General features: G+C 42.6%; 1 protein-coding gene and 1 non-coding gene across 4 annotated transcripts in view; both read right to left on the bottom strand.

The window, feature by feature from the left end:
• DENND5A (DENN domain containing 5A) overlaps positions 1-25,335 on the bottom strand; it is a 97,247-nt gene extending 71,912 nt beyond the window's left edge. For all 3 annotated transcript variants that reach the window (XM_066366016.1, XM_066366031.1, XM_066366024.1), the window contains exon 1: positions 24,890-25,335. In XM_066366016.1, the coding sequence (XP_066222113.1) occupies positions 24,890-25,013 (124 nt within the window). In that variant the 5' untranslated portion in view covers positions 25,014-25,335. The remainder of the gene's footprint in view (positions 1-24,889) is intronic.
• LOC136389908 (small nucleolar RNA SNORA27) lies at positions 4,010-4,133 on the bottom strand. The gene has a single exon (XR_010748461.1). It is a non-coding gene; the product is annotated as a small nucleolar RNA SNORA27 (small nucleolar RNA).
• Positions 25,336-25,767: the final 432 nt, after the last annotated feature.

The raw sequence follows: 25,767 nt of genomic DNA, 5'->3' as shown, positions 1-25,767 counted from the left end.
CTTCTAATTTGGGCAGATTCTGAATTAGGAGATGAGGGTCAATACTTGGAAGAAGGTAACAACACTGGCTTCCCCCCTCCCCGCCTTTTTTTTTACAGAGACAGAGAGTCAGAGAGAGGGATAGATAGGGACAGACAGACAAGAACGAAGAGAGATGAGAAGCATCAATCATCAGTTTTTTGTTGTGACACATTAATTGTTCATTGATTGCTTTCTCATATGTGCCTTGACCGTAGGCCTTCAGCAGATCGAGTAACCCCTTGCTCAAGCCAGCGACCTTGGATCCAAGCTGGTGAGCTTTGCTCAAGCCAGATGAGCCCGTGCTCAAGCTGGCGACCTTGCAGTCTTGAACTTGGGTCCTCTGCATCCCAGTCCCGACACTCTATCCACTGCACCACCGCCTGCTCAGGCGTGGCTTCCCTTTTTATGGCTTTTGGCCAGGCCAGTCTCAGTCTGTACCATGAAAGGTGGTTAAAATTCAGACAAATGCTCACAGTCTTACTAGCTTGAAGAACCTGAGGACAGCCTATAAGGCAATCATTGCAGCTGGCAAATGGGGGAAGGAAATTCCAGAGAAAGCTTGAAAGGAGGTGATTCAAACCATGTATAAACTCTGTCCAAATCTCTGGATGATCCTAGAACCATGCATGCATGCAGCAGACCTCAAGCAACCAAGTCAGGACTAAAAGAATCGAACTGAGATTTAAGCTACTGCCTACCACAAGGGAACAGAGTTAAACAAAATTCAGTGCTCTCTGTTGGAAGGTAGTAAGAGTCCAGAGTCTCTACAACATAGCATACTCAGTGTCAAGAACCCAATCCAAAATTGCTCAGCACATAAAGAAAAAGGAAAACAGAAACCAACGCTGAGTTGACCCAAATATTGGAATTAGCAGACAAGGATTTCAAAACAGCTAGATCATAATAAATGAAAAAACAGATTTCAACAGAAAACAGACTCTAATTTAGGGAATGGGCTTCACAGAAGATTGGAGATGCAGAAGAGTTAATGAACTTAAAAAATAAACCAACTGCCCCGACCACATAGCTCAGTTGGTTACAGTATCATCCCAATATGCCAAAATTGTGGGTTCAATCCCTGGTTAGGGAACATACAAGAGTCAGCCAATGAATGTATAAATAAATACAACAACAAATTGATGTTTCTCTCTCTTCCTTCTCCTCTCTCCCTAAATCAATCAATAAATTAAAAAATTAATAATCAAGTCTGGCCTGGATGGTGCAGTGGATAAAGCATCAACCTGAAATGGTGAAGTTGCCTGTGCGAAACCCTGGGCTTGCCAGGTCAAGGCACATATGGGAGTTGATGCTTCCTGCTCCTCCCCCTTCTCTCTCTTTCTCTTTCTCTCTCACCTCTCTAAAATGAATAAATAAAGTCTTTAAAGGGGGGGGGGGGCAGGAGGCAGTCTTGTGAGACTGAGTCCTTAACCTATAGGATATGATGCACTTTGCTCACGTTCTTCCTCAATGTATTTTCTTTGTGAGATAATTTTAGATTTGTAATTATAAAACCATTACTTTTAATGACAACTTTCCCCCTGCTTGACATCTTTCAGGCACCAACTTAGTCCAACTCATGTACCTACTAATTCTGAAATGTACTGTTTCAACAAGAGACAAGGGTTTGAGAACCTACCCAAACAGGACTGCTTTAAACCACAGCTAGGACACAACTTTGGTAGCAAAATATCAAGTATAGATACTGCCTCCCTTTCAGCCCGTCCAAATACCATGCAGGGTGGGTACACATCTGCCAAGCTAATATCTTGGTGGGAATGTAAATTAGTCCAACCACTATGGAAAATATGGAGGTTCCTCAAAAAATTAAAAACAACCTGACCTATGGTGGCACAGTGAATAAAGTGTTGAAACCCCAAGCTTGTCCATCCGTTCAAGACACATATAAGAAGCAACTATGAGCTGATGCTTCCCACTCCGCCTCTCTCTCTCTCTCCCTCTCTTTCCCTCTCTAAAATCAATAAAAAAAATCTTAATAAAAGAAAAAAATTAAAAATAGATCTACCATCCAGCAATTCCACTTCTGGGTATATACCAAAAGGAAAGGAAAACAGGATTTCAAGGAGATATATGCACATCCATATTTATTGCAGCATTATGCACAATAGCCAACATATGGAAACAATTCAAATGGTCATCAATAGATGAATGGATGAAAAAGATGTGCTATATGTTGACCAGTGGTGGCACAGTGGATAGAGCATCAACCTGGGATGCTGGGGTCCCGAGTTTGAAACCCCAAGGTCGCCAGTTTGAGTGTGGGCTCATCGGCTTGAGTGCAGGCTCACCAGCTTTAGTACAGTACAGGGTTGTTGGCTTGAGCCAAGGGTCATTGGTTTGGCTGGAGCCCCTCAGTCAAGACAGTATGAAAAGCAATCAATGAACAACTAAAGTGACACAACTACAAGTTGATGCTTCTCATCTCTCTCTCTTCCTTTCTGTCTGTCTCTCTTGCAAAAAGTAAAGGGAGGGGAGAGGGGAGCAAGAGGAGGGGAGAGGGGAGTGGAGGGGAGAGGGGAGGGGAGGGGAGAGGGGGACGGGAGGAGAGGGAATGATGTGGCATGCCTGGCCTGTGGTGGTGCAGTGGATAGAGCACTGACCTGGAATACTGAGGTGAGGTCACAGGTTCGAGACTCTGGGCTTGGCTAGTCAAGACACATACTACAGCCTGACCAGGCGGTAGCACAGTGGATAGAGCATCGGACTGGGATGCCAAGGACCCAGGTTCAAGACCCCGAGGTCACCAGCTTGAGCACGGGCTCATCTGGTTTGAACAAAAGCTCACCAGCTTGGATCCAAGGTCGCTGGCTCAAGCAAGGGGTTACTTGGTCTGCTGAAGGTCCGTGGTCAAGGCACATAGGAGAAAGCAATCAATGAACAACTAAGGTGTCGCAATGCGCAACGAAAAACTAATGATTGATGCTTCTCATCTCTCTCCGATCCTGTCTGTCTATCCCTCTCTCTGACTCTCTGTCTCTGTAAAAAAAAAAAAAAAAAAGACACATACAACAAACAACCAATGAACAGCCAGAGTGAAGCAACTACCTCTCATCGCCCTTCCAGTAAAAGCAAAAAATAAAATTTTTTTAAAACGGAAGAAAAAGATGTGGTATATACACACAATGAAATATTTTTCAGCCATGAGGAGTATATCCTGCCATTTGCAACAATGTGAATGAACCATCAGCACATTATGGTAAGCAAGATAAGTCAGACACAGAAAGACAAGCTATCAGTTATACATGGAACCTAAAAAAGTAAAACTTGTAAAAAATAAATAAAATAGGTGGTTACCAGGGGATGGGGAGGAGAGAGATAAGATTGATAGTATTTAGGGGTACAAACTTGTACCACATAGGAAATAAGTCATAGAGGTCTAATGCATAGTATAAGGAACATAGATAATAACATTGAACTATAAAGATGTAATGTGATAAACATTGCCTCAATGACAGTATTATAATATATAAAAGTATATATCAAAATAACATGCTGTATACCTTAAATTTACAAAATTTAACATGTCAAATAAAAATATGCAGATGAAAACACATACAGCTAAAGGAAGGAAAGAAGAGCTCTTAAAAATAAGTGAGAACACCTGGAATTCTAGGCCTAGTACAATCAAGACTTACATAAATCATTTTTACCTTCATAGGCTCCAGTTTCTCCACCTTCATATAAGTCATTTGCCAACTTCCCTGGTCTCATCCCCCAACACCCTTTCTCTCCCTTTTCTTTCTTTTTTTTTTTTTTTTTAATTTTTTTTTTAATTTATTCATTTTAGATAGGCGAGAGAGTGAGAGAGAGAGACAGAGAGAGAGAAGGGGGGAGGAGCAGGAAGCATCAACTCCCATATGTGCCTTGACCAGACAAGTGCAGGGTTTCGAACCGGCGACCTCAGCGTTCCAGGTCGATGCTTTATCCACTGCGCCACCACAGGTCAGGCCTTTTTTTTTTTTTTTTTTCAATTTGTTTCCTCTGACAGGATGCAAGACACTCAGTTTGCTTGAGTTTTAAAAGGATTATTTCCTTTGCCCCACTTCAATGACCAATAAAGACACAAGTCCTACTGGCAAAGTGTAAAGGGGTTTTGTTTTGTTTTGTTTTTTTAATAAATAAATTTATTAATTTTAATGGGGTAACATCAATAAATCAGGGTACATATATTTAAAGAAAACATGTCCAGGTTATCTTGTCATTCAATTCTGTTGCATACCCATCACTCAAAGTCAGATTGTCCTCCGTCACCTTCTATCTAGTTTTCTTTGTGCCCCTCCCCCTCCCCCTCTCCCTCCTTCCCTCCCCCTGCCCCCCATAATCACCACACTCTTGTCCATGTCTCTTAGTCTCATTTTTATGTCCCACCAATGTGTGGAATCCTGCAGTTCTTGTTTTTATCTGATTTACTTATTTCACTCCGTATAATGTTATCAAGATCCCACCATTTTGTTGTAAGTGATCCGATGTCATCATTTCTTATGGCTGAATAGTATACCATGGTGTATATGTGCCACATCTTCTTTATCCAGTCTTCTATTTTTTTTTTTTTACAGTGATTAAAGCCTTTAAGCAAACTCTTGGCCAATACAGCAAGAATCCATAAAAGAGTAGTGTCCTTAACAAGTTCACCAAGTCCAAGTTGGCCCCAACACCATGCCAAGTCCCTGATAAATGCAACCCAACCCCAGTTCAGTCTGTTAGGAGCTGTCACAGGGAGCAAGAGTCCAGGAAAAGTCCACATCCAGGAAAAGTCCGCATGGCACTGGAATTATTGTCACAATTCTATACTTTGCAGCTCATGTCCAAGTCCCAATGACTGCTGTTTCTAGCTGGTAATGATTCAGGTAGACTGGAAAAGCCATCTGCAGCATGTGTGGAGATGGAGCTTCTGTTCTCCTCTGCCTGGAGAGATGAGACCAGGTTGCTTTTCCCTGGAGCTCTGTGACTGTGGCTTGGTAAAGAGAACCTTGGGATACACTAAGCTGGGTGGCAAAGGTAGATTCATAATAGAAGTTGGCAAAAGGGGGAAAGAGAACTCTAAATTAGGAGTAGGTCCCAGCCTGAAGTATGAGTGGGGCATTGAGTTAGGAGGGATAAAGGAAACACTATATATTAAAGCAGCAGAAAATGGGACTATCAACACCCACAACAGAGATCTTTGAGGGAAGAATAAAAAAACCTGACTATTCAGGCAAAACATAGTTAAGTGGCCCTTGTGCCAATGAGATCAGTTTACCTGCTTCTTGGAAGAAATACCCTAGGCTCGTCCACAATGTCGTAGATGGGGCCAACGGCCCTGGGCACCTTCAGCCTTCAGTGGCAAACCCCAGCATTCTGGGCAAGGTTAGGTCATAGGTGGCTGGAGCAGGGCTGGAAGAGACTGAACCCTCCCTTAGAGGAGCGAGGGGGAAGCCCACCTTCTAGTGTCCCTGTTTCCTCACAGCAGAGGCATGTAGGTCTGGCAGGCTTTAGCTCAATGACCTTCCTTTCCACTATTGAAGCAGGACCCAGATGGCATCCTATGAGACCCCTTTGGAGTGTTGGAGCCTTTAAGGGCGTATCCTAAAAGCTGGTAGTTCCCCTGATCTCTATTGGGCTTTTTCTGCCTCTTGGTATCTTAAAAGCCATGCTCAGAAGATCTCGCTGAGGAGTTTGAGGATCCCCATCCGCCTATATAAATCTTTTCCATATATCTGGGGCTATTTGGAAAAAGACAAAACAGTGTTATTAGCTGGATCAAATAAAGAAGGTACTAGTTTGCAGGAGAAAAAGATTTGGCGTCTCCTGTTCATCAGCATTCAAAAGAAATTTTAAAATTTTAAAGTAAAAAGCATGATATGGTAGACCTGTAGGAGTTCCAGGATATGACTCCCCCCTTTTAAATTTTTTTTACCTTAAAATATTTGCTGGGTACACTTTAATAATACCTTGACTTGAAAGATTGCAAGAAATACCCATAATTCGAAAGGTTTGACAAAATACAGTAAATGCTTTTGCTCCATATGCAGGAGCTCCCTTTTCTTTTTTTAAGATTTTATTTATTGATTTTGGAGAGAGGAGAGAAAGAGAAAGGCTGAGGAAAGGAGCTGGAAGCATCAACTCATAGTTGCTTTCTCCCTTTTTACACATTATCTGTACTAACTCATTTATATTTCCTCAAATATGGCACTCTTTTTCATGCCTTCATTCTTTTGCAGATACTATTCTTTGCCTAGAATGAACTTCATACACTGTTCCTGTCAGCCAGTCGCCAATTATACAAATGAATGCTATCAAAAGCTATGGTATTCCAACAATGTTGCTGTTTCTCTTTCTCCAAGTTCTTCTGAAACTCTTCTGTGAGAGCTATTGTCAGAGCCATTTACTAGTCATAAAACATATCTGAAAAAAATTTGCTCCTTTGAATGTAGTTTGTTTGAGATGGTTTTCTGTTCCCTTATGACCCTAGCTCCTAGAACTGAAATCAGTCCATATCCAGGTGTGGTTTAACTAGCATCATTTAAAACAGGATTATCCACTCTTTTTTGACAATATCTATTTCATTTATTTGTTTGTTTGTTTTTAGCAAGAGAGACACACATGGACAGAGACAAGCTGGAAGGGAGAGAAATGAGAAGCATCAATTCTTCATTGCAGTACCTTGGTTGTTTATTGATTGCTTTCTTATATGTGCCTTGACCAGGGGGCTCCAGCCGTGCCAGTGACCCCTCGCTCAAGCTAGCGACCCCTTGCTCAAGCCAGCGACTATGGGGTCATGTCTATGATCCCACACTTAAGCCGGAGACCCCATGCTCAAGCTAGTGGGCCTGCACTCAAGTCAGTGACCTTAGGGTTTCGAACCTGGGTTCTCAGTGTCCCAGGCCTATGATCTATCCGCTGTGCCACCGCCTGGTCAGGCTGACAATATCTAAAATACCACAAGCTAAAAATCACAATCTTTTGCCACACTTCTGCCATAACCCAAACTTGCAGACAACTAACTATAAAAGCCTTACATTTTAGCGTTTGCTATTAAGTCACATTTTCTTTCTATACTTCTACTTCTGCAGCACCTACTTCATCAAAAAATTAAAATTTCTCTCTTATCCCCAATTATATACTAATCATACCTATCAAAACATTCCTGAGTCCAAAAATGGTAGCTGACAGTACATATTCCCCTCCTCTACCAGTCAACTCCCTTAATAAAAAAAATATGGTTAGTCTGAACTAACATATTCTTAGTAGGTCCATATTGGCTCGTAATACTTAGTTTTCTGTTCTAAATCCTCATACCATATACTTAAACCATTCTAGATTTTGACAAGGAATAGGTAAAGCTCTTACCTTTGTCTCGGTTTTGAAAATACATCTTTTTGTGGTAATTCCATGAGTCTTAAAGGTTATTGGCCATGAGCAAATGATCTCATCCCAACTCTGGGCTGTAATTTGTCTGGATCAGGAGACATGAATTCATTCAGAGGAATTAAATGTTCCTGTGTGAATGCTTAATGATCTCAGATTTGAGTCTCCTCTTAACCAACTCAGTTGTAACCTTTCCAATTTATAGCCAATTTTCATGACAATTTGAGAGAAAAGCTTCTCCGGCCATTTCAGTCTTGGAGATATTTGAAAAATGTGGTTCTGGGATTCCTCATTTAGAGTAACACCCAGCATAAATACCCGTCTTGAAGAAATATTTAGCAAAATCAAAGTTTCTTCTTTTTTTTAGGTTCTTTAAAACAAACCCATAAAACCGTTAGAGAAAGCAAAGATGCTAATTACAGTAGTTTTTACAATAGCAGCAAAAACCGAACTAGCCAATCTATTACAAAATGAGGCCAAAAAAGAATTCTGAAATGAACAAATCTTGCTACCACAAAGAAAGAGAATTTGCCAAGCCCGAAATTTTAATTCTCCCTAAAGGTGAAAATATCCCCATAATTCATCACCATAACAACCCACAAATATTGATTAAATGTGCAAGACAACTTAAAATAATTCACCCAAAACCTCACATCATACACCCTTTCAACAAATCCAAGCTATAATATATGCAGTCAGAGCAATGTTTTTCCACTCACCCATCACGGGATTGAGACCCTGTCTAACCCACCCTCAGCCAAACTGCTATATTACTACATTATTCCACACTCAACTGAGTTCCTACTATGTACACAGCTCTATGATAAGTGCTAGAGAGAGATCAAAATTTATCTTTCAGGCCTGACCTGTGATGGCGCAGTGGATAAAGTATTGACCTGGAACACGGAGGTTGCAGGTTCGAAAGCCTGCACTTACCTGGTCAAGGCACATATGGAGTTGATGCTTCCTGCTCCTCCCCCCCCCTCTCTCCCTCTCTCTCTCTCTCTCTCTCCTCTCTAAAATAAATTTCGAAAATTTTAGAAAAAAACTTATCTTTCAAAATTAACCTCTCCTGGGATTCATGAACACATTTGAGGGAACTACTTCTTTCAGGTGAGACAGGCCTCTCTTCCAGATGAAGCTAGGAAGATACTAGAGTATATCCTGTAGTAGATATACTATTATGGAAGAAAAAGAACTTTAAATACAGGCAAATCTAGATTCAAAGACTAATTCCATGTCTTGTTGAATTTTAAGTAACCTGCCCAAGGTCTCTCTTCTACAAATCTCAGTTTTCTCATCTATAACATGAAATAATAATACCTACCGTATTTTTCGCTTCATAAGACACACTTCTTTTCCCCCCAAAGTGGAGGGGGAAATGCCCGTGCGTCTTATGGAGAGAAAAATACGGTATTTTATTAAATATTTAACACACCATTTGGTTTAGAATTTTTTTTTTCTTATTTTCCTCCTTAAAACCCTAGGTGTGTCTTATGGTCAGGTGCATCTTATGTAGCAAAAAATATGGTATTTCACAGGCCTATAGAAAGTACTGAGCAAATTAACATATGTAAAGCATATGCTCAGTACTTTCTATAGGTACTCAACAAATAGATATTTTCCTCACAAAAGCCATAGCCTGACCAGGTGGTGGCGCAGTGGATACAGTGTTGGACTGGGATGTGGAGGACCCAGGTTCGAGACCCCAAGGTCGCCAGCTTGAGTGCGGGCTCATTTGGCTTGAGCAAAAAGCTCACCAGCTTGGACCCAAGGTCGCTGGCTTGGTCAAGGGGTTACTCGGTCTGCTGTAGCCCCATGGTCAAGGCACATATGAGAAAGTAATCAATGAAAAACTAAAGTGTCACAACAAAAAACTAATGATTAATGCTTCTCATCTCTCTCCGTTCCTGTCTGTCCCTATCTATCCCTCTCTCTGACTCTCTCTGTCTCTGTTAAAAACAAAACAAAAAAAAAAAAAAACAGCCATATACATGAGTCACCTCTAAATCTATAACCATGAAAACAAGACACGGAAATGCCCTGGAAATTCCCAAATGCTTCCCACAAAGAAAGCCTCTACTGGATGAAAGTGACATTTATCTGCTTCACAGAATGCATACCAGAACAGAGCCCAGAACACTGACATGTCCCTAAGCCCAAATTTCAAACCACAGTTTATATAATAGGGGACCAACCAACAGCCTCTTCTTCCCCAAAACACACAGGAGATTTAAGAATCTGGGAGTCTCCTGTCAGGTTATCCTCAATAACCAAAGAAAATTTTCTTTACCCTTAAAACTTTTTAAATTAATAAATTATTTTCTTTCTTTATATTTTTTTTTAGTTTCCTAACCACTAAAATTTTACCAATGGGTACTAAATCAAAGCACAAAGACTAGCATTTGTTTTACTAAATATGCATTAAAAGCACTGTATTGGTCATATCAAAAGCCTTGTTGTATTTCAGGCCCAGCTGTGAGAGAGCAATGGAAATGTTTCTCTTTCACTTTGTAGAATGCTGAAAATGGCTCTCACATACAAAAGAACGTGGGGGAGCTTTTTACAGGCAGTACAAAGTAGTGTTATAGCATAGTGTTTAAGAGTCAGCTCTGAGATTGCACATCTAAATGTGAAAGGTGAAACAATAAAGCCTATAGGAGGAAACACAGAACACCTCTATGACCCTACAATAACAAAGATGTTTTAAACAGAATACAAAATGTACTAAATATAAAGAGAGAAAACTGAAAAATCGGACAATAGTATAACTAAAAACTTTGGTTCCTCAAAAGTAAGTCACCATTGAGAATGAAAAGGAAACACAGATTACAAGAATATATTTTCAATACATATAACTAACAAGATGCATATTTAGAGCACATAAAGAATTCCATTAAATCAATGAATAAAATTTAAAAAGACCACCTGAAAGAAAAATGGCAAAAGACTTCAATACTTCTAAATAGAGGATATGCAAATGTCTAATAAACTTTTGAGGTGCTCAATTAGTCATCCAAAAAATATAAACTTAAGTAATGCAATACCATTCCCTAACAACCAGAATGGTTTTAGTAACAACCAGAATTGTTAAAATAAAAAGGAATATGCCAAGTGATGGTGAGGATAGAAAGCAGCCTATACTCTTATGCACTGTACGTGAGAATATAAATTGACACAGCCATTGTGATAAACAGTATGGCAGTATCTATTAAAGTTGAATATATACCTATGACCCAGCAATTCCATCAGTAGATACATAATAGACCAAAGGGCATGTTCACAAAAAAAAGGTATATACAGGAACATTTGTATTATTTAATGATTATTGTAATATTAAAAAAAATCTAGAAACTATCCACATCATCAACAGTAGAATTGAGGGATAAATTGTGGTATGGAAAACTATACAGCAGTGAGAACAAACAATCTAAAACTACATACAACAACATGAATGAACCTCTCAGACTTATGCTGTGTGACAGAATCCAGACACAAAAGAACACATTGTATGATTACATGTATATAAAGTACAAAGACAGGCAAACTAATCTCTGCTGTTAGAAGTCAGAACAGCGGTTACTTCTGGGTAGGTAAGAGGGCAAACAGTAACTAGGTGGAAGGATTCTGGGGTGCTAGCAACATGGGTGTGCTGAGTTTATGAAAATACATCACACTTTGATATGCATACTTTAACAGTATATATATTTAGTTAATAAAGTTTAACTCTTTTTTTTCTTCTTTTCCAAGTGAGAGGAGGGGAGATAGAGAGACAGACTCCTGCATGCGCCCCAGCTGGGATCCACCAGCAACCCCAGTCTGGGGCCATGCTCTCAATTGAGCTATTTTTAGTGCCTGAGGCAGAGGCTTCATGCAGCCATCTCAGCGCCCAGGACCAATGTGCTCAAACCAATTGAGCCATGGCAGTGGGAAGGGAAGAGAGAGAGAGAAAGAGAGAGGGAGAGAAGGGGTGGAGGGGTAGAGAAGAGATGGTTGCTTATCCTGTGTGCCCTGACCGGAATTGAACACAGGACATCCACAAACCAGGCCAATGTTCTACTGCTGAGCCAAGTGGACAGGGCCAAAGTTGAATATTTTTTAAAAAGGTAGCATGACCAGGCGGTGGCACAGTGGATAGAGCGTCGGACTGGGATCCCGAGGACCCAAGCTCGAGACCCCGAGGTTGCCACCTTGAGCGCTGGTTCAGCTGGTTTGAGCAAAAGCTCACCAGCTTGGACCCAAGGTTGCTGGCTCAAGCAAGGGGTTACTTGGTCTGCTGAAGGCCCGTGGTCAAGGCACATATGAGAAAGCAATCAATGAACAACTAAGGTGTCGCAATGCGCAACAGAAAACTAATGATTGATGCTTCTCATCTCTCCGTTCCTGTCTGTCTGTCCCTGTCTGTCCCTCTCTCTGACTCTCTCTCTCTGTCTCTGTTAAAAATAAAAAAAGTAAACTCTAGATTCTAACACATCTGAATTTGAACCCCAATCTTTCCATATAATTGCTATATAACTTTAGGCAAGTTATTTAACTGTGTCGTGCCTCAGTTTCCTCAACTATAAAATGGGAATAATAGTACTTCTCCCATATGTTGCCAACAAGCCCAAAGGTTATTACCTTATCTCCACTTCTCATCAATGTCAAAATTATCTAGAAAGTTAAGTGATGCAAAGAATAAAATGTTAGAAATAACGAACATTTAATGGATACTCACCATGTGCCAGACACTGTTCCAAGCCACTTAATGTATTAATTTATTTAATCCTACCACAACCCAATGAGATTGGTCTATTTCCACTTCAAAGATGAAGAAACTAAAACACAGCCGTAAATTGCCCAAGGTCATACAAATAGTAAAAGGAAGGTAGGGTTTCAAATCCAGGGGACAGATATAACCTTAGGCTACACTATCTCTTTTACTATCTCAGTAGGGAATCTCTGCTTTAAGGGGGAAATAATTCATTAAAATTTAGATATAGCCTGACCTGTGGTAGCACAGTGGATCAAGTGTCGACCTGGAATGCTGAGATTGCTGGTTCAAAACCCTGGTCTTGCCCAGTCAAGGCACGAACAACTAAAGTGAAGCAACTATGAGAGAGGCAGAGAGAGAGAGAAGGGAGAGAGGAGCAGGAAGCATCAACTCCCATAAGTGCCTTAACCAGGCAAGCCCAGGGTTTTGAACCGTAGATGTCGGGTAGATGTCGGTGTAATAAGTACTTTTAAATATTTGTTTTATTTTTCTCTAGAGATTATGATCCTGAGTCAATAGAAGTGGTTTAATAAACTAAAATAAGATCCATTAAAAAACAAAATAAAAAAAGTACAGATTCATCTGAACTATATAAAAATTTACCTTTATAAATCAAAAATTATAAAATAATAAGAGTGTAGTACAAAATGACTCTCATTACCATCTTACCTCTAAATCTGATTTTGGTCTTCAACTTTTTCAGTAAGGAAAAACTATCTCCGGTGGGGTGGCTCAGTGGATAAAGCATCAACCCAGAGCAGCAGAGGTCATGGGTTCAACCCCTGGTCAGTGCACATTCAAGAAGCAATCAATAAGTATACAACTAAATGGAATAACTTAGTGAAACAAGTTGATGCTTTCCCTCTCTCTTTTTCTCCCTTCCTCTCTCTCAAATCAATGAAAAATTTTTTAGAAAGAATAACAATCTTTGTCATTCTTCTCTTCTACAAAGCCCTATATTCTTCTCTTATTCAGCACTTAGAAAAGTTATGAAGGTTTGGCTTAAGTTTTAACAAGTATTATGCCTTATATCTAGGGGGGAAAAAAAGGTAATATGCAATTCTTTGAAAATCTGATTAGGCAGCCTCTATCTTTTAATAATTAATACAATAAATCTTTATTAAGCAACTACTATGTAAAGCACTATCTTTAATACCTAACTTTTATAACTAGGCTAACACATTGTTAGAAGGCCATTATTCTAAAACTATAAAAACAAAGAAAGGGCATCAGAGATAACACAACAGAGAAAAGAACCAAGTCCTTTGACATTCCTGGAAAGTAATTCTAATGTATTATAACAAAAATGCATGGTTGTTATTAATTGGGTTTATTCACCTATACAGGCATACTGCACTTTACTGCACTTCACTTATTGCACTATACAGATGTTGCATCTTTTACAAACTGAAGGCAAAACCCTCCACCACCAACAGAAAACGACTTACTTTATTGTGGTGGTCTAAAACCAAACCCACAGTATCTCTGAGGTAGGCCTGTAAGTCATGGTTTGTGATTATTATTTCTAAATCATTTCCTCCTCTCTCTTCCTGCCTTTAAAAATCCTAAAAGTCTCTGTTACTTCCCATATCCTTTCATTATAAAGAATATGGTAAACCAGAAGTCACAGCCAGGCCCCAAACTACAAACCACAAAAGATACAAACTGCATCTACACTGAGGAATTTCTGAGGTTAGCAGATAGAGACCTTTTTTCTTTTTTCAAAGAAAATAGACCTCAGACAAAAAGCAGATAACATCCTGAAACAGTCATACAAGGGAGCTTCATAGAAACAAGGCCCTTATAACTATTTGTTCAAAGAAAAATATTTCCAGAACGGTAAGTGTGGGCAGACAGGAAAAATATATATATAAAATAACACCCAGCCTTAACTATAATTCAGGAAACAAGTGACCTGACTCCTCTCCTGACAGAGCTCCTTTACTGCAGTGTGGGCTGAGGACTAAATTAAAGAGGCCAAAACACAGTTCCACTATTCAATAATTAATCCAATGCTTTGGTTTTCCCAAATCTATAGTTTAAAAACAATCTATCAATGGTGAGAGAGCAGATAGAAGACCTGGATTCTAACAGTTCTTTCTAACTTGCTGGATTACACTGGACAAAAAAAATGGTATTTCAAGTAGGGCTGAAAAAATTTTAAACTGTTTAAAAGTACAATGCAAAACTATAAAGTCATTTATAACTATTAATCATTACCATCTGTCAAAAGTGGATGGCTGAAAGACCTGACCTGTGGTGGCACAGTGGATAAAGCAGCAGCCTGGAACGCTGAGGTGACCAGTTCGAAACCCTGGGCTTTGCCCGGTGTCAAGGTATTCGCAGGAACTGATGCTTCCTGTTCCTCCCCCCTCCTCTCTCTCTCTTTCTAAAATGAATAAAGTCTTTAAAAAAAAGTGGTGGCTGGACTATCTCTGATTTCTAGTGCTGAGATTTTTTTTTTTTTTTTTCTGAAGCTGGAAACAGGGAGAGACAGTCAGACAGACTCCCGCATGCGCCCGACCGGGATCCACCCGGCACGCCCACCAGGGGGCGACGCTCTGCCCACCAGGGGGCGATGCTCTGCCCCTCCGGGGCGTCGCCCTGCCATGACCAGAGCCACTCTAGCGCCTGGGGCAGAGGCCAAGGAGCCATCCCCAGCGCCCGGGCCATCTTTGCTCCAATGGAGCCTTGGCTGCGGGAGGGGAAGAGAGAGACAGAGAGGAAGGAGGGGGGTGGGGGTGGAGAAGCAAATGGGCGCTTCTCCTATGTGCCCTGGCCGGGAATCGAACCCGGGTCCACCGCACGCCAGGCTGACGCTCTACCGCTGAGCCAACCGGCCAGGGCCTAGTGCTAAGATTTTTTGATTCTGTGACCACACATATTATGTTCTGCCACCTGCAAATGGTTTAGAAATCAGAGGATCCCACACTCAGAGGAATGAAGCTTAATGAGAGGAATTTCCATATACTTCTCCCTGCTTAAGACTCAGCACTCCAAAAAAACATCTTACTCTAACCTCGCTAGTTCAGCCCATACAATATACCACAGATGGCCCTGGCCGGCTGGCTCAGCGGTAGAGCGTCGGCCTGGCGTGCGGGGGACCCGGGTTCGATTCCTGGCCAGGGCACATAGGAGAAGCGCCCATTTGCTTCTCCACCCCCCCACCCCCTCCTTCCTCTCTGTCTCTCTCTTCCCCTCCCGCAGCCAAGGCTCCATTGGAGCAAAAGATGGCCTGGGCGCTGGGGATGGCTCCTTGGCCTCTGCCCCAGGCGCTAGAGTGGCTCTGGTCATGGCAGGGCGACGCCCCGGAGGGGCAGAGCATCGCCCCCTGGTGGGCAGAGCTTTGCCCCTCATGGGCGTGCTGGGTGGATCCCGGTCGGGCGCATGCGGGAGTCTGTCTGACTGTCTCTCCCCATTTCCAGCTTCAGAAAAATACAAAAAAAAACAAAAAAAATAAAAATAAACAATATACCACAGATGGTCTAGCAAAATTTTGACCTAGCTTACTCATCACACTAATGAACAAAATAATTTGCTAACCTGGATCTCTTTAATAGGACACAACGACAGATCCCATAGATCAGTGGTCCCCAACAGTTTTTGGGCCACGAACCGGTTTAATGTCAGAAAATATTTTCACAAACCGGCCTTTAGGGTGGGACGGATAAATGTATTAAGTAACAGAGACAAGCGTTATCAAGTAACAGAGACAAGCGTCAAGAGTGAGTCTGAGACAGATGTAACAGAGGAAATCTGGTCATTTTTAAAAAATAAAACATCGTTCAGACTTAAATATAAATAAAACGGAAATAATGTTAAGTTATTTATTCTTTCTCTGCAGACCGGTACCAAATGGCCCCCGGACCAGGGGTTAGGGACCACTGCCATAAATGACAATCAAACAAATACCTTAAGAACAATATTTAAGCCTGACCAGGCAGTGGTAGAGTGGACAGAGCATTGGTCTGGGAAGCAGAGGACCAAGGTTTGAAACCCTGAGGTCACTTGCTTGAGCACAGGCTCATCCAGCTTGAGCATGGGCTCACCAGCTCGAGCATGGGTCGCTTGCTTGAGTGTGGGATCACAGACATGGCCCCATAGTGGTTGGCTTGAGCCCAAAGGTCACTGCTTAAAGCCCAAGGTTGCTGGCTTGAGCAAGGGGTCACTAGCTCGGCTGTAACCCCCGCCTCCGTCAAGGCACATATGAGAAATCAATCAATAAACAACTAAGGAGCCACAACGAAGAATTGATGTTTCTCATCTCTCTCCCTTCCTGTCTGTCCCTCTCTCTGTCTCTCTCGCTTAAAAAAAGAAATAAAAGAATATTTGAGAAACTTGATGGTCTAAACAAACCATACCTCTTCCCATCTAACTTACTGGAGTTATATCTGATCCTTTGGAAGCATACTTTAAACAGCTCTAGAGTGGGTACACAATCTCATTTTCCACTCAAATTCAGTTCAGGGTTTTCTACACTCCAAACTAAAATCAGCCATTACAGAACATCTGGAACACAGATGTTCGATCAATATCTGCCCCACTTAATAACTTTTGAGACATGAAATCTAAAAATCTGGCAATGACAGTCTCACCTGTGGCGGTGCAGTGGATAAAGCGTCAACCTAGAATGCTGAGGTCACAGGTTAGAAATCCCGGCTTGCCCAGTCACGGTACATACAAGAAGTAACTATGAGTTGATGCTTCCCGCTCCTCCCCCACCACCTTTCTCTCTCTCTCTCCTCTCAGATCAATAAATAAAATCTTTGTAAAAATAAAAATCTGGCAATGACAGCATGTGTGTAAGCTCTGAATTCTGTAAGAAGTGATCAGCTTCTAAAAGGCAAGGCCTTCTCTTTCACTGGATCCTATGCTATATCCAATAGGAACCTAAAACAGATCAAGTATAGGTAACCTCATGTGTACCTAAAGTTCCTGAGAGATCTCTAAAACCACTTGATAGTAATTTAAACCCAGTCGTGGCCAACAGGAACTGAGGAGCCAGGCCAAGTTCAAGTACACATTCCACCAGTTAGCCAAAAAGCAAGCTTATAAAAGGATATAGTGGGCCTGGCCAGTGGTCCAGTAGGGTGTCAGCCTGGAATATGGACATTATAGGTTCAATTCCCAGTCAGGGCACACAGGAGAAGAGACCACCTGCTTCTCCCTCTTCCTCTACCAAAGCCAGTGGTTCAATTGGTTTGAGTGTGGCCCCAGGAACTGAGGATAGCTAGGTTGGTCTGAATAGGTCTGCCTCAGGCTCTAAAACTAGCTCTGTACTCAAGTATCAGCCACAGATGGGGTTGCCAGATGGATCCCAATCAGGACACATGTGGGAGTCTGCCCTCACTATCTTCCCTCCTCTCACCTAAAAATAAATAAATAGAGAGATAAATAAATAAATAAATAAATAAATGGATATAGCGCTGGAAATGGGTGTTGCCAAAGGAGGCCTTAGGCAAAGAAAACTTTATTTTTAATCTAGGAAGGAAGAAAGGGCTGAGCAGTCTAAAAGAAATTGGTTTAACCACCAAACACTGTCTCAGGACTTCCTCCTATGAAGAGAGGAGCAGGATCCCAATGTCATTAAAGTAAAATGTGATCCTTCGATGTGATTCTTCCTACCTGAGGGAGTGTGAAGTGACGTTCTCTTATGTTTAAGAATATACAGTCTCACCTGGCCTGGTAGCTCAGTTGGTTAGAGAATTGTCATGCCAAAGTTACAGGTTCGATCACCAGTCAGGACACATACAGGAATTGACCAGTGAACGCATAAATAAGTAGAACAACAAATTGATGTTTCCTTCTTTCCTTCCCTCCCTTCCTTTCTTTCTCTCTCTCCCCCCATTCCTCTCCAAAAGAAGAAAATTTATAATTTCTACAACTAAATTTAGCACATAATTTTAACCTTTCTTTGGCTGCTCTGTAATTGTAATGGTCTCTTCTCTTGACTTCTTATTTCCTCTAACTTATAAAAGGATACACACCACCTAACTTAAGAATTCTCCCCACCTCCTCCCACCCCCAGCAACCTTCATCTCTGAAAGTACCACTGATGCCTGCGGTAAGCTATCAGGATTTGAGTGTTATTTTTCCTACGAAAAAGTCTGGTCATCAGAGCAGAGATGCCTTCACAAAATGACCATGACAAAATTTACACAAAACTGACCAGACTGGTAGAGGACAATAAAAATTAAGTTTAACTCATATTGACTCCCTGTTCAAAACTGGCTCATCAAACTTTTAATAACCACTCATCTCTGGGAAGAAAGACCTTTTTATTTTATTTTTATTTTAAATAGTAAGTTAACCTTAGTCATCAAGGTTATGCAAATCAAAACCACAGTGAAGCACTCTCCCTCTAAAGAGAATGTCAGTGCCTTCCTCTCCTTCTTCCTCCCCCTTGGGCACCTTACCATTTGCCTTTCTCTCTCCTAAGTTGTTCGTGGGGCCCTTTTTCTATCTCTGTAGCTTGTTTCCTGAGCTTACACAGCCAAGCCAGCTCATTTCTACAACCTCTATAACTTTCTAAATACCATAAACTTTATCTTATAATTTGAAAACACACACACACACACACACACACACAACACAACAATGAGACACTACCTCATACCCACCAGAATGCCTATATTCAAAAACCGTTGGCCCTGACCGGTTGGCTCAGTGGTAGAGCGTCGGCCTGGTGTGCAAGGGGTCCCGGGTTCGATTCCCAGCCAGGGCACACAGGAGAAGCGCCCATCTGCTTCTCTATCCCTCCCCCTCTCCTTCCTCTCTGTCTCTCTTCCCCTCCCAGAGCGAGGCTCCATTGGAGCAAAGATGGTCCGGGCGCTGGGGATGGCTCCTTGGCCTCTGCTTCAGGCGCTAGAGTGGCTCTGGTCGCAACAGAGCGACGCCCCGAAGGGGCAGAGCATCGCCCCCTGGTGGGCGTGCCGGGTGGATCCCGGTCGGGCGCATGCGGGAGTCTGTCTGACTGTCTCTCCCCGTTTCCAGCTTCGGAAAAATACAAAAAAAAAACTTGGTGAGGATGTGGAGAAAGTGGAACCTTCATATGCTGCTAGTGGGATATGTAAACTGATGCAACTATTTTGGAAAACAGTCTGGCAATTTCTCAAAAGATTAAGCAAAGGCCCTGCCCAGATGGTTCAACAGATAAAAGCATCATCCCAGCACACCGAGGTCACAGGTTCAATGCCCAGTCCACTTACGGAGGTCGCAGGTTTGACCCCTGGTCAAGGCACATACAAGAAGCAATCAAAGAGTAGACACTAATAAAACAACTAAGTAGAACAATGAATTAATACTTCTCTCTCTCTCTATTCTTTCCTTCCCGCTTTTCACCGTCCACCGCCCTTTCTCTCTCTCAAATCAATAGAAAAATAAAAAATAATAAAAAATAAAAAGATTAAGCAGAGTTGCCATATGACCCAGCAATTCCACTCCAAGAGAAATGAAAACATTATGTCCACACAAAAGCATGTACACAAATATTTACAGCAATTTTATTTGTTGTAAGGTCAGTGGATAATGGGGGATGGTCCCATGGGGAACCCAGGCCCATGAACTTTGGCTAGGACCGCCCACAACCAAGCGCGCCAAAAGAAACTTCCCAGGAACCCTTTGGAAAAACAACCGTCTGCCAGCCAGTGAGATTTCACCACGTCATATTAGTTCGACCACCCTAGGGACCCTTTAAATATCTCCCACGTGGGTCACCACTTACGACTTCCCTGGCCTCCATCCTTCCTTGGGGCCAGGGAACCTCGCCAGGTGGGATGCGCTCTGTACTCAATAAAGCCTTTTACTATTCCACACTTAGTGGCTCCAGCCCCTTCCTTCCTTCTCAGAGGGGAAAAATACCTTACATTTATTATAATCAAAAAGTATAAATAACCCAAATGTCCATCAACAGATGGACAAAATATGATACATTGATACAACGAAATATAATTAAGTCATAAAAAGAAATAACATCCATGTTACAACATGGATGAACCTGCCCTGCCGTTTGGCTCAGCGGTAGAGCGTCGGCCTGACGTTCAATTCCCGGCCAGGGCACACAGGAGAAGCGCCCATCTGCTTCTCCACCCCTCCCCCTCTCCTTCCTCTCTGTCTCTCTCTTCCCCTCCGGCAGCCAAGGCTCCATTGGAGCAAAGATGGCCCGGGCGCTGGGGATGGCTCTGTGGCCTCTGCCTCAGGCACTAGAATGGCTCTGGATGTGACAGAGGGACGCCCCAGAGGGGCAGAACATCGCCCCCTGGTGGGCATGCCGGGTGGATCCTGGTGGGGCGCATGCAGGAGTCTGTCTGACTGCCTCCCTGTTTCCAGCTTCGGAAAAATGAAAATAATAATAATAATAATAAATAATAATACAACATGGATGAACCTTGAAAACATATTAAATGAAAGAAAGATCATATATTATATTATTCCATTTATATGAAATATTCAGAATAGGAAAATCTATAAAGATGAAAAAAAGATTAATGGTTGCCATGGGCTGGAGGTTAGGGAACTGGAAGGAAATGAGCAGTCACTGCTGATGGGTATGAATTTTAGAGAGAGTGATGAATATATTCTAAAATTGATTGCACAACTCTGAATACACCAAAAAACACAAATTGTACAATTTAAATAAATGAATTATATGATGTGTGCATTATATCTCAATAAAATTGTTTGTATACATTAGAGACTAAGAATACACAACTTATGAAAACAGATAGAGCAACCTAGCCTATTGTGGCGCAGCAGATAGAGCACTGACTAGAATGCTGAGGTCACAGGTTCGAAACCCTGGGCTTGCTGGGACAAGGCACATACAAGCAAGCAATGAATAACTAAAATGAAGCAACTGTGAGTTGATACTTCTTGCTCCCTGCCTCTCCACTCTCTGTATAATCAAAAATTAAATCTTAAAAAAAAGATAGAGCAAAATGTTAACAATCAGTAAATCTGGGAAAGAATGTGCTGAAGTTCTTTGTACTATGCACATCAATGTTTGGTGTGAAATTACATAAGAAAAAGCTAAAGAATAAAAAAGATACACCTCATGACAAACACAGTTTTCTTTAACATGAAACAGAAACCCACGCTAGAAAAAACTGCCATAATGTCTGTTCCTGCCCCTGCCAGACAAATATTTTACTTGTCTCCTCTAGTCTTCATATTACTACAAAGCATGCAAAGAAAGCATCACTCAAGTAGCAGAAAGAAAGAATGTCAAGGGAGACAAATATTCTTTAACTTTCTCAGGGCCTCAGTTTCCTCATCTGTAAAATCAGAAGGCTATATATAATCTCTAAGAGTACTTAAGGTTTGATTTTCCACAATTCTGGCAATCTAACTTCATTGAACAATACGGTTAAGGAGGAGTGTGATCTGACTGGTCCTCGGGCTTTTCTGGACAGTGAGCATTTTTTCCTCTCTTCTAAAGGGGACATCAAGAGATTATTTCAGTGTATTCTCAGCGTTCTAAGTAGACTCATACAGGGCACTGGCTAGTCTCCTATCTATTTATGTCTCCAAATCCTTCTCTTCAATTCTTGGCAAGTCCCTATACTCAGAGACTGGAAAAACTAGAGTAGTGGATGCATGAACCTAAGATACTTACATCTCAATGCTGGGTGCAGGTCCGCTCAGAGGAACTTAAAGATTTCAAGATAAAAAATAGGTCACATGCATTCTGGAATCTTAAGATTCAGGCAGACAAAGGGAAAGTAAACATTAATCCCACCCTCATGGTTAGCCTTCTTCTACTGCAGTCACCCGGTGATGACCATAAGAAAAAGGTGAAATGCAAATATCCAGAAAATCTACCCATCAAAGGGCAGAAAGAGGGGCTGGACTTTACTACCATCTGCATCCCCAATTATAGTAGGATGGGCCAATAATAATGGAAAACTTAAATCGAGCAATTCTTCCTGATTTGCTTATCTACCTGACAAGCTCAAAAAGCTAACAAGCAAATACAATTTCCTAAAGTTGGCTAGCCTTGTGTTTCACTCATAGATTACCTTCCTCTCCTTCCAACCCAAAGCACTTCAACTAACCAGAAAACAAAATAATTTTCACATCTTCCTTATCTCCTTGTATAACAAATAACTACATTTCAATAGCTTACCTAAATACTTAAGTCTTCAAGAAAGGAGAAGAGGTGATACAAGGGACTCCTATAAAATTCAATGATCTGAATCTATATTCAACACAGCAAACTGTATGCTTGCAACCAGACAATGAATGTTAATTCTTCTCCACAAAACCAGAAGGAACACTGAGCAGCTCTGATTTGCCTTTTTCTGAATTCACTTTTTAAAAATATAGAAGCTACCTAATACCTATAACTTAATTGCTTGGGTAAAACATAAAGGTATACTCACTCCTTAGTACCTTCCTAGAGCACCTGCATGCAATTCACAATTTCCTGTCATTTCACTTACTATTACATCACCGATTTGGTAGCTAAAAGGCAGGACAAGCAGAGAAAATGCACCCTGTAGCACCTCAAGGTGACCTGCATTGAGCTATTTGTATTCTGTTTTGTTTTATTCAAAGATTCCCTTGGGCTAGTCCAGATTCCCCTACCAACCCACCAGAAATGAAATGAAGGGAAAAAAGAAATCCTTCAATCAGTGCCTTCTAACAAAGGCCACCTATTGAATAAATGGTCTTGGCATTCAACAACTGCAACCACATTTTAAAAGACAAAAAAACACTCCTCCTTACATTTTATAACTGACCCCCCCCTTTCTTTTTCCTTCCAAAAAGCTTTAGCAGGAATATAATTTTAGCTCGCTAAAAAGCCAGATAAGAGATATTTACTTAAAGAGAATTAACATTTTTGAGGATGTACATGATGAGATGCATTTTATTTACATTCCCTTTTTGCTGATGAGTTATCTAATTTGCCCCAGTCATAGAGAAAGTCAATAGCAGAAGGGGAATGTTTAACCCCAAAACCCATGCTCTCACTAACAAATAATTTCCCAGCTTCATTCCCATGCTTTATCATTTGTAAACTGTTCTCTTTATTTTCTAAAATTAAATTGTCTATATAATTTTTTTCAAATGTCTGTATTATTTACTGGACACTCAAAAGCACACCATAAAAATAACTGGTTTATTCCACAACCTTGAGGTGTATTTTACTGGGGAGAACTATATCATTTTTAGTCTTTCTCAATGTTAGTATTTTCTAAACACCCGCCAAGCAATGAGATGCAGTTTAGTGTCACAAGAGGAACACTCGACCAAAAGTCAGGCAGTCAACTAACAGGACATTTGCCCGACTGTCCTTCCTAAGTTTCATTTTCCTCTTTGAGGTCCCTTCCAGTTCCAATACCATAAACTGAATTCCAACAACTGCATCACAAAGTCACTAACTTAATATATACAAAACATGAAAAATTAAAATCTGTATTATGAGTTCTGAAAACAAAAAAGTGAACTTGAAACAACAAAGCTACCCCCAAAAATGGCCTATTAACAGTGTTTCTGCTTCACGATTTTTTTCTCCACCTGCTATTAATTTCAGAAAGCAATATATTGTTCTGACCTTTTAAAGGTCATCAATTTATCATTTTTTTAAAGTCTGTTTTTGTCTTTAAAAGCCTAAATAATTTAAATAATAATAATAATAATTTTTCATAACATTGGAATATTTCTGGTGGTAGAAACAAACAAAAGATTTGTGTATCTACTCTGAAGCGAAGTAAAACTAGTCAAGAAGACCATCACTTCCAGGAGAGAAACTTTACAGTGAATACATCATGACAGAAGTCCAGAAAGAGTATCCCTCCTCAAATCAAGATGACACAACATGAAACCTGTAAACTGGACACTCCCAACAAAAACTTTTCAAAATTGTTGTAATTCAAAGGCTCCAAAGACAAGTGCAGTGGAATTCATGGGGATTTTACAGCTGTGACACCTTTCTGCAATTAATGCGAAATATCTGATCCCGGCCCCATCTTCACTTCCCCACCACTTCCCCTTTGAAAGATGACTTCAGAAGCATCACTATGCAACCCAGGTTCTCCAACTAGGTTGCTGCCCTTCTGTTCAAAAATGACATGACGCTGGTCTCATAAAGGTCATGTTACTTTTCATTAAATTTTAAAAAAAGGCATGACTCCGGGGTACAAGCCGTTTCTACAACTAAAGGAGCTCTTACTCTCCTTGGTGTGGCCCAAGTATATACTTTATGACATCCCATGAACCCAGGGTACCCGGCCCAAGGCTGGGTTAGAACGGTTTTGAGGAACTGTTATCACAGGCTTCTTGGGAAGAGGCCAGATAAACTCACCAAGTTTTTGTTTTGCTTCTTCTTTTCTTTTTTTAAAGTCTGGGTGGAACTTACTTTCTCAGTGGGCCGTGGGATGCCTTCTTCCCTCCCTAGCGAGTGCTCGAGAACAGGCTTCCCTTTATTTCATACTAAGTCACCCAGTCTTCAGCAAACTGAGAACACACCCCCTGCCCTCTTTCTAGTCAGGGGCGACGTGGCCGGAGCAGGGGGGCGCAGGGGCCGTCTGCACCCCTCAAGGTTCGGAGCCCCTCATCGCGTTTCCCCCTCCTCCAGCCCGACGCTCCCTCCCCGGGCGCCTGCCCTGGGTCCTTCCTACCGATCTTCGTCCGGCTCCTGGGACAAAGCAGGGCTGAGGGGAGGGTTCCTCAGGAGCAGGGGAGTGGGGGGCGCGGGGCCCCGGCCGTAGCGGCCGCGGGGAGAAGGCGCCGGGCTTGGCGCGCACTCACCCGACAGCTCGTCCGGCTCCAGCCCGGTCTCGGTGTCCAGTCCGCAGATGACAAAGTAGTCGGCGAAGCGACTGGGCGCCGAGCCCCCTCCGCCGCCGCCGCCGCCGCCGCCGCCGCCGCTCATGGCGCCGGGGCCGAGCCGGGCCGGGACGTGCGGAGCGCAGAGCCCCCGCACCCGGGCGCCCGCCTGTCCTCAGGCCGCCCCTCCCGCCGCCGCCGCCGCCGCTACCGAGGCTCGGGCCGCCGCCCCCGGCCCTGGCCCGGTCCCCGCGGCCGCTGCGGCTGCCGTGACAGGGCAGGGGGCCACCGGGCAGCCCCGCGCCGCATCCTGAACGCCTTCCCCTCCGCGCCTCCGCTGCTACCGCCAACCCAGAGCGCCGCGGCCCCAGCGAGCCTGCAGGAAAGCGGAGCGATCGGCCAAGAGCTCGGAGAGCCCTCAGCGCGGCCCCTCCCGCCGCGCCTGCGCAGGCGCCGTTGGGGAGGGGGCTGGCGCCGGGCGGAAAGGATGACGTGATGCTCTCCGGGTCCGGAGGGCTGCAACTTCCACGGCTGCGGCCGCAGCGCGGCCGGCCCGTACCTTGTCTCCCGCAACCTCCACTCTCTGGGGTCTGTATGTAACTCCTTTGAGAAGGATGAGAATGTGCGGGATGAGTGGGAGCGTACCGCACAGCCGAGACCGAGGCCCATGGTCCGCTCACATCTCAGCCTCTTACTAGACTTTGGGAACCTCCTCCTTAACCCTGGCCCTGTCACAGGGATGGGGTAGCAGGACTCAGCTCGGAAGCCCACTTAATCCCGTCTCCAGGCTGTGGGCCGAGACCCTAGATAGCGCCTTCACCCTGCGTCCGCTGCCTGGCGTCCATGCCCGTCCCTTTCCC

Source organism: Saccopteryx leptura, chromosome 1 (genome assembly GCF_036850995.1).
Source record: "Saccopteryx leptura isolate mSacLep1 chromosome 1, mSacLep1_pri_phased_curated, whole genome shotgun sequence".
Lineage (NCBI taxonomy): Eukaryota > Metazoa > Chordata > Mammalia > Chiroptera > Emballonuridae > Saccopteryx > Saccopteryx leptura.
The sequence above is the reverse complement of the archived record's forward strand: the minus strand, read 5'-3'. Positions and strand labels throughout refer to the sequence as shown.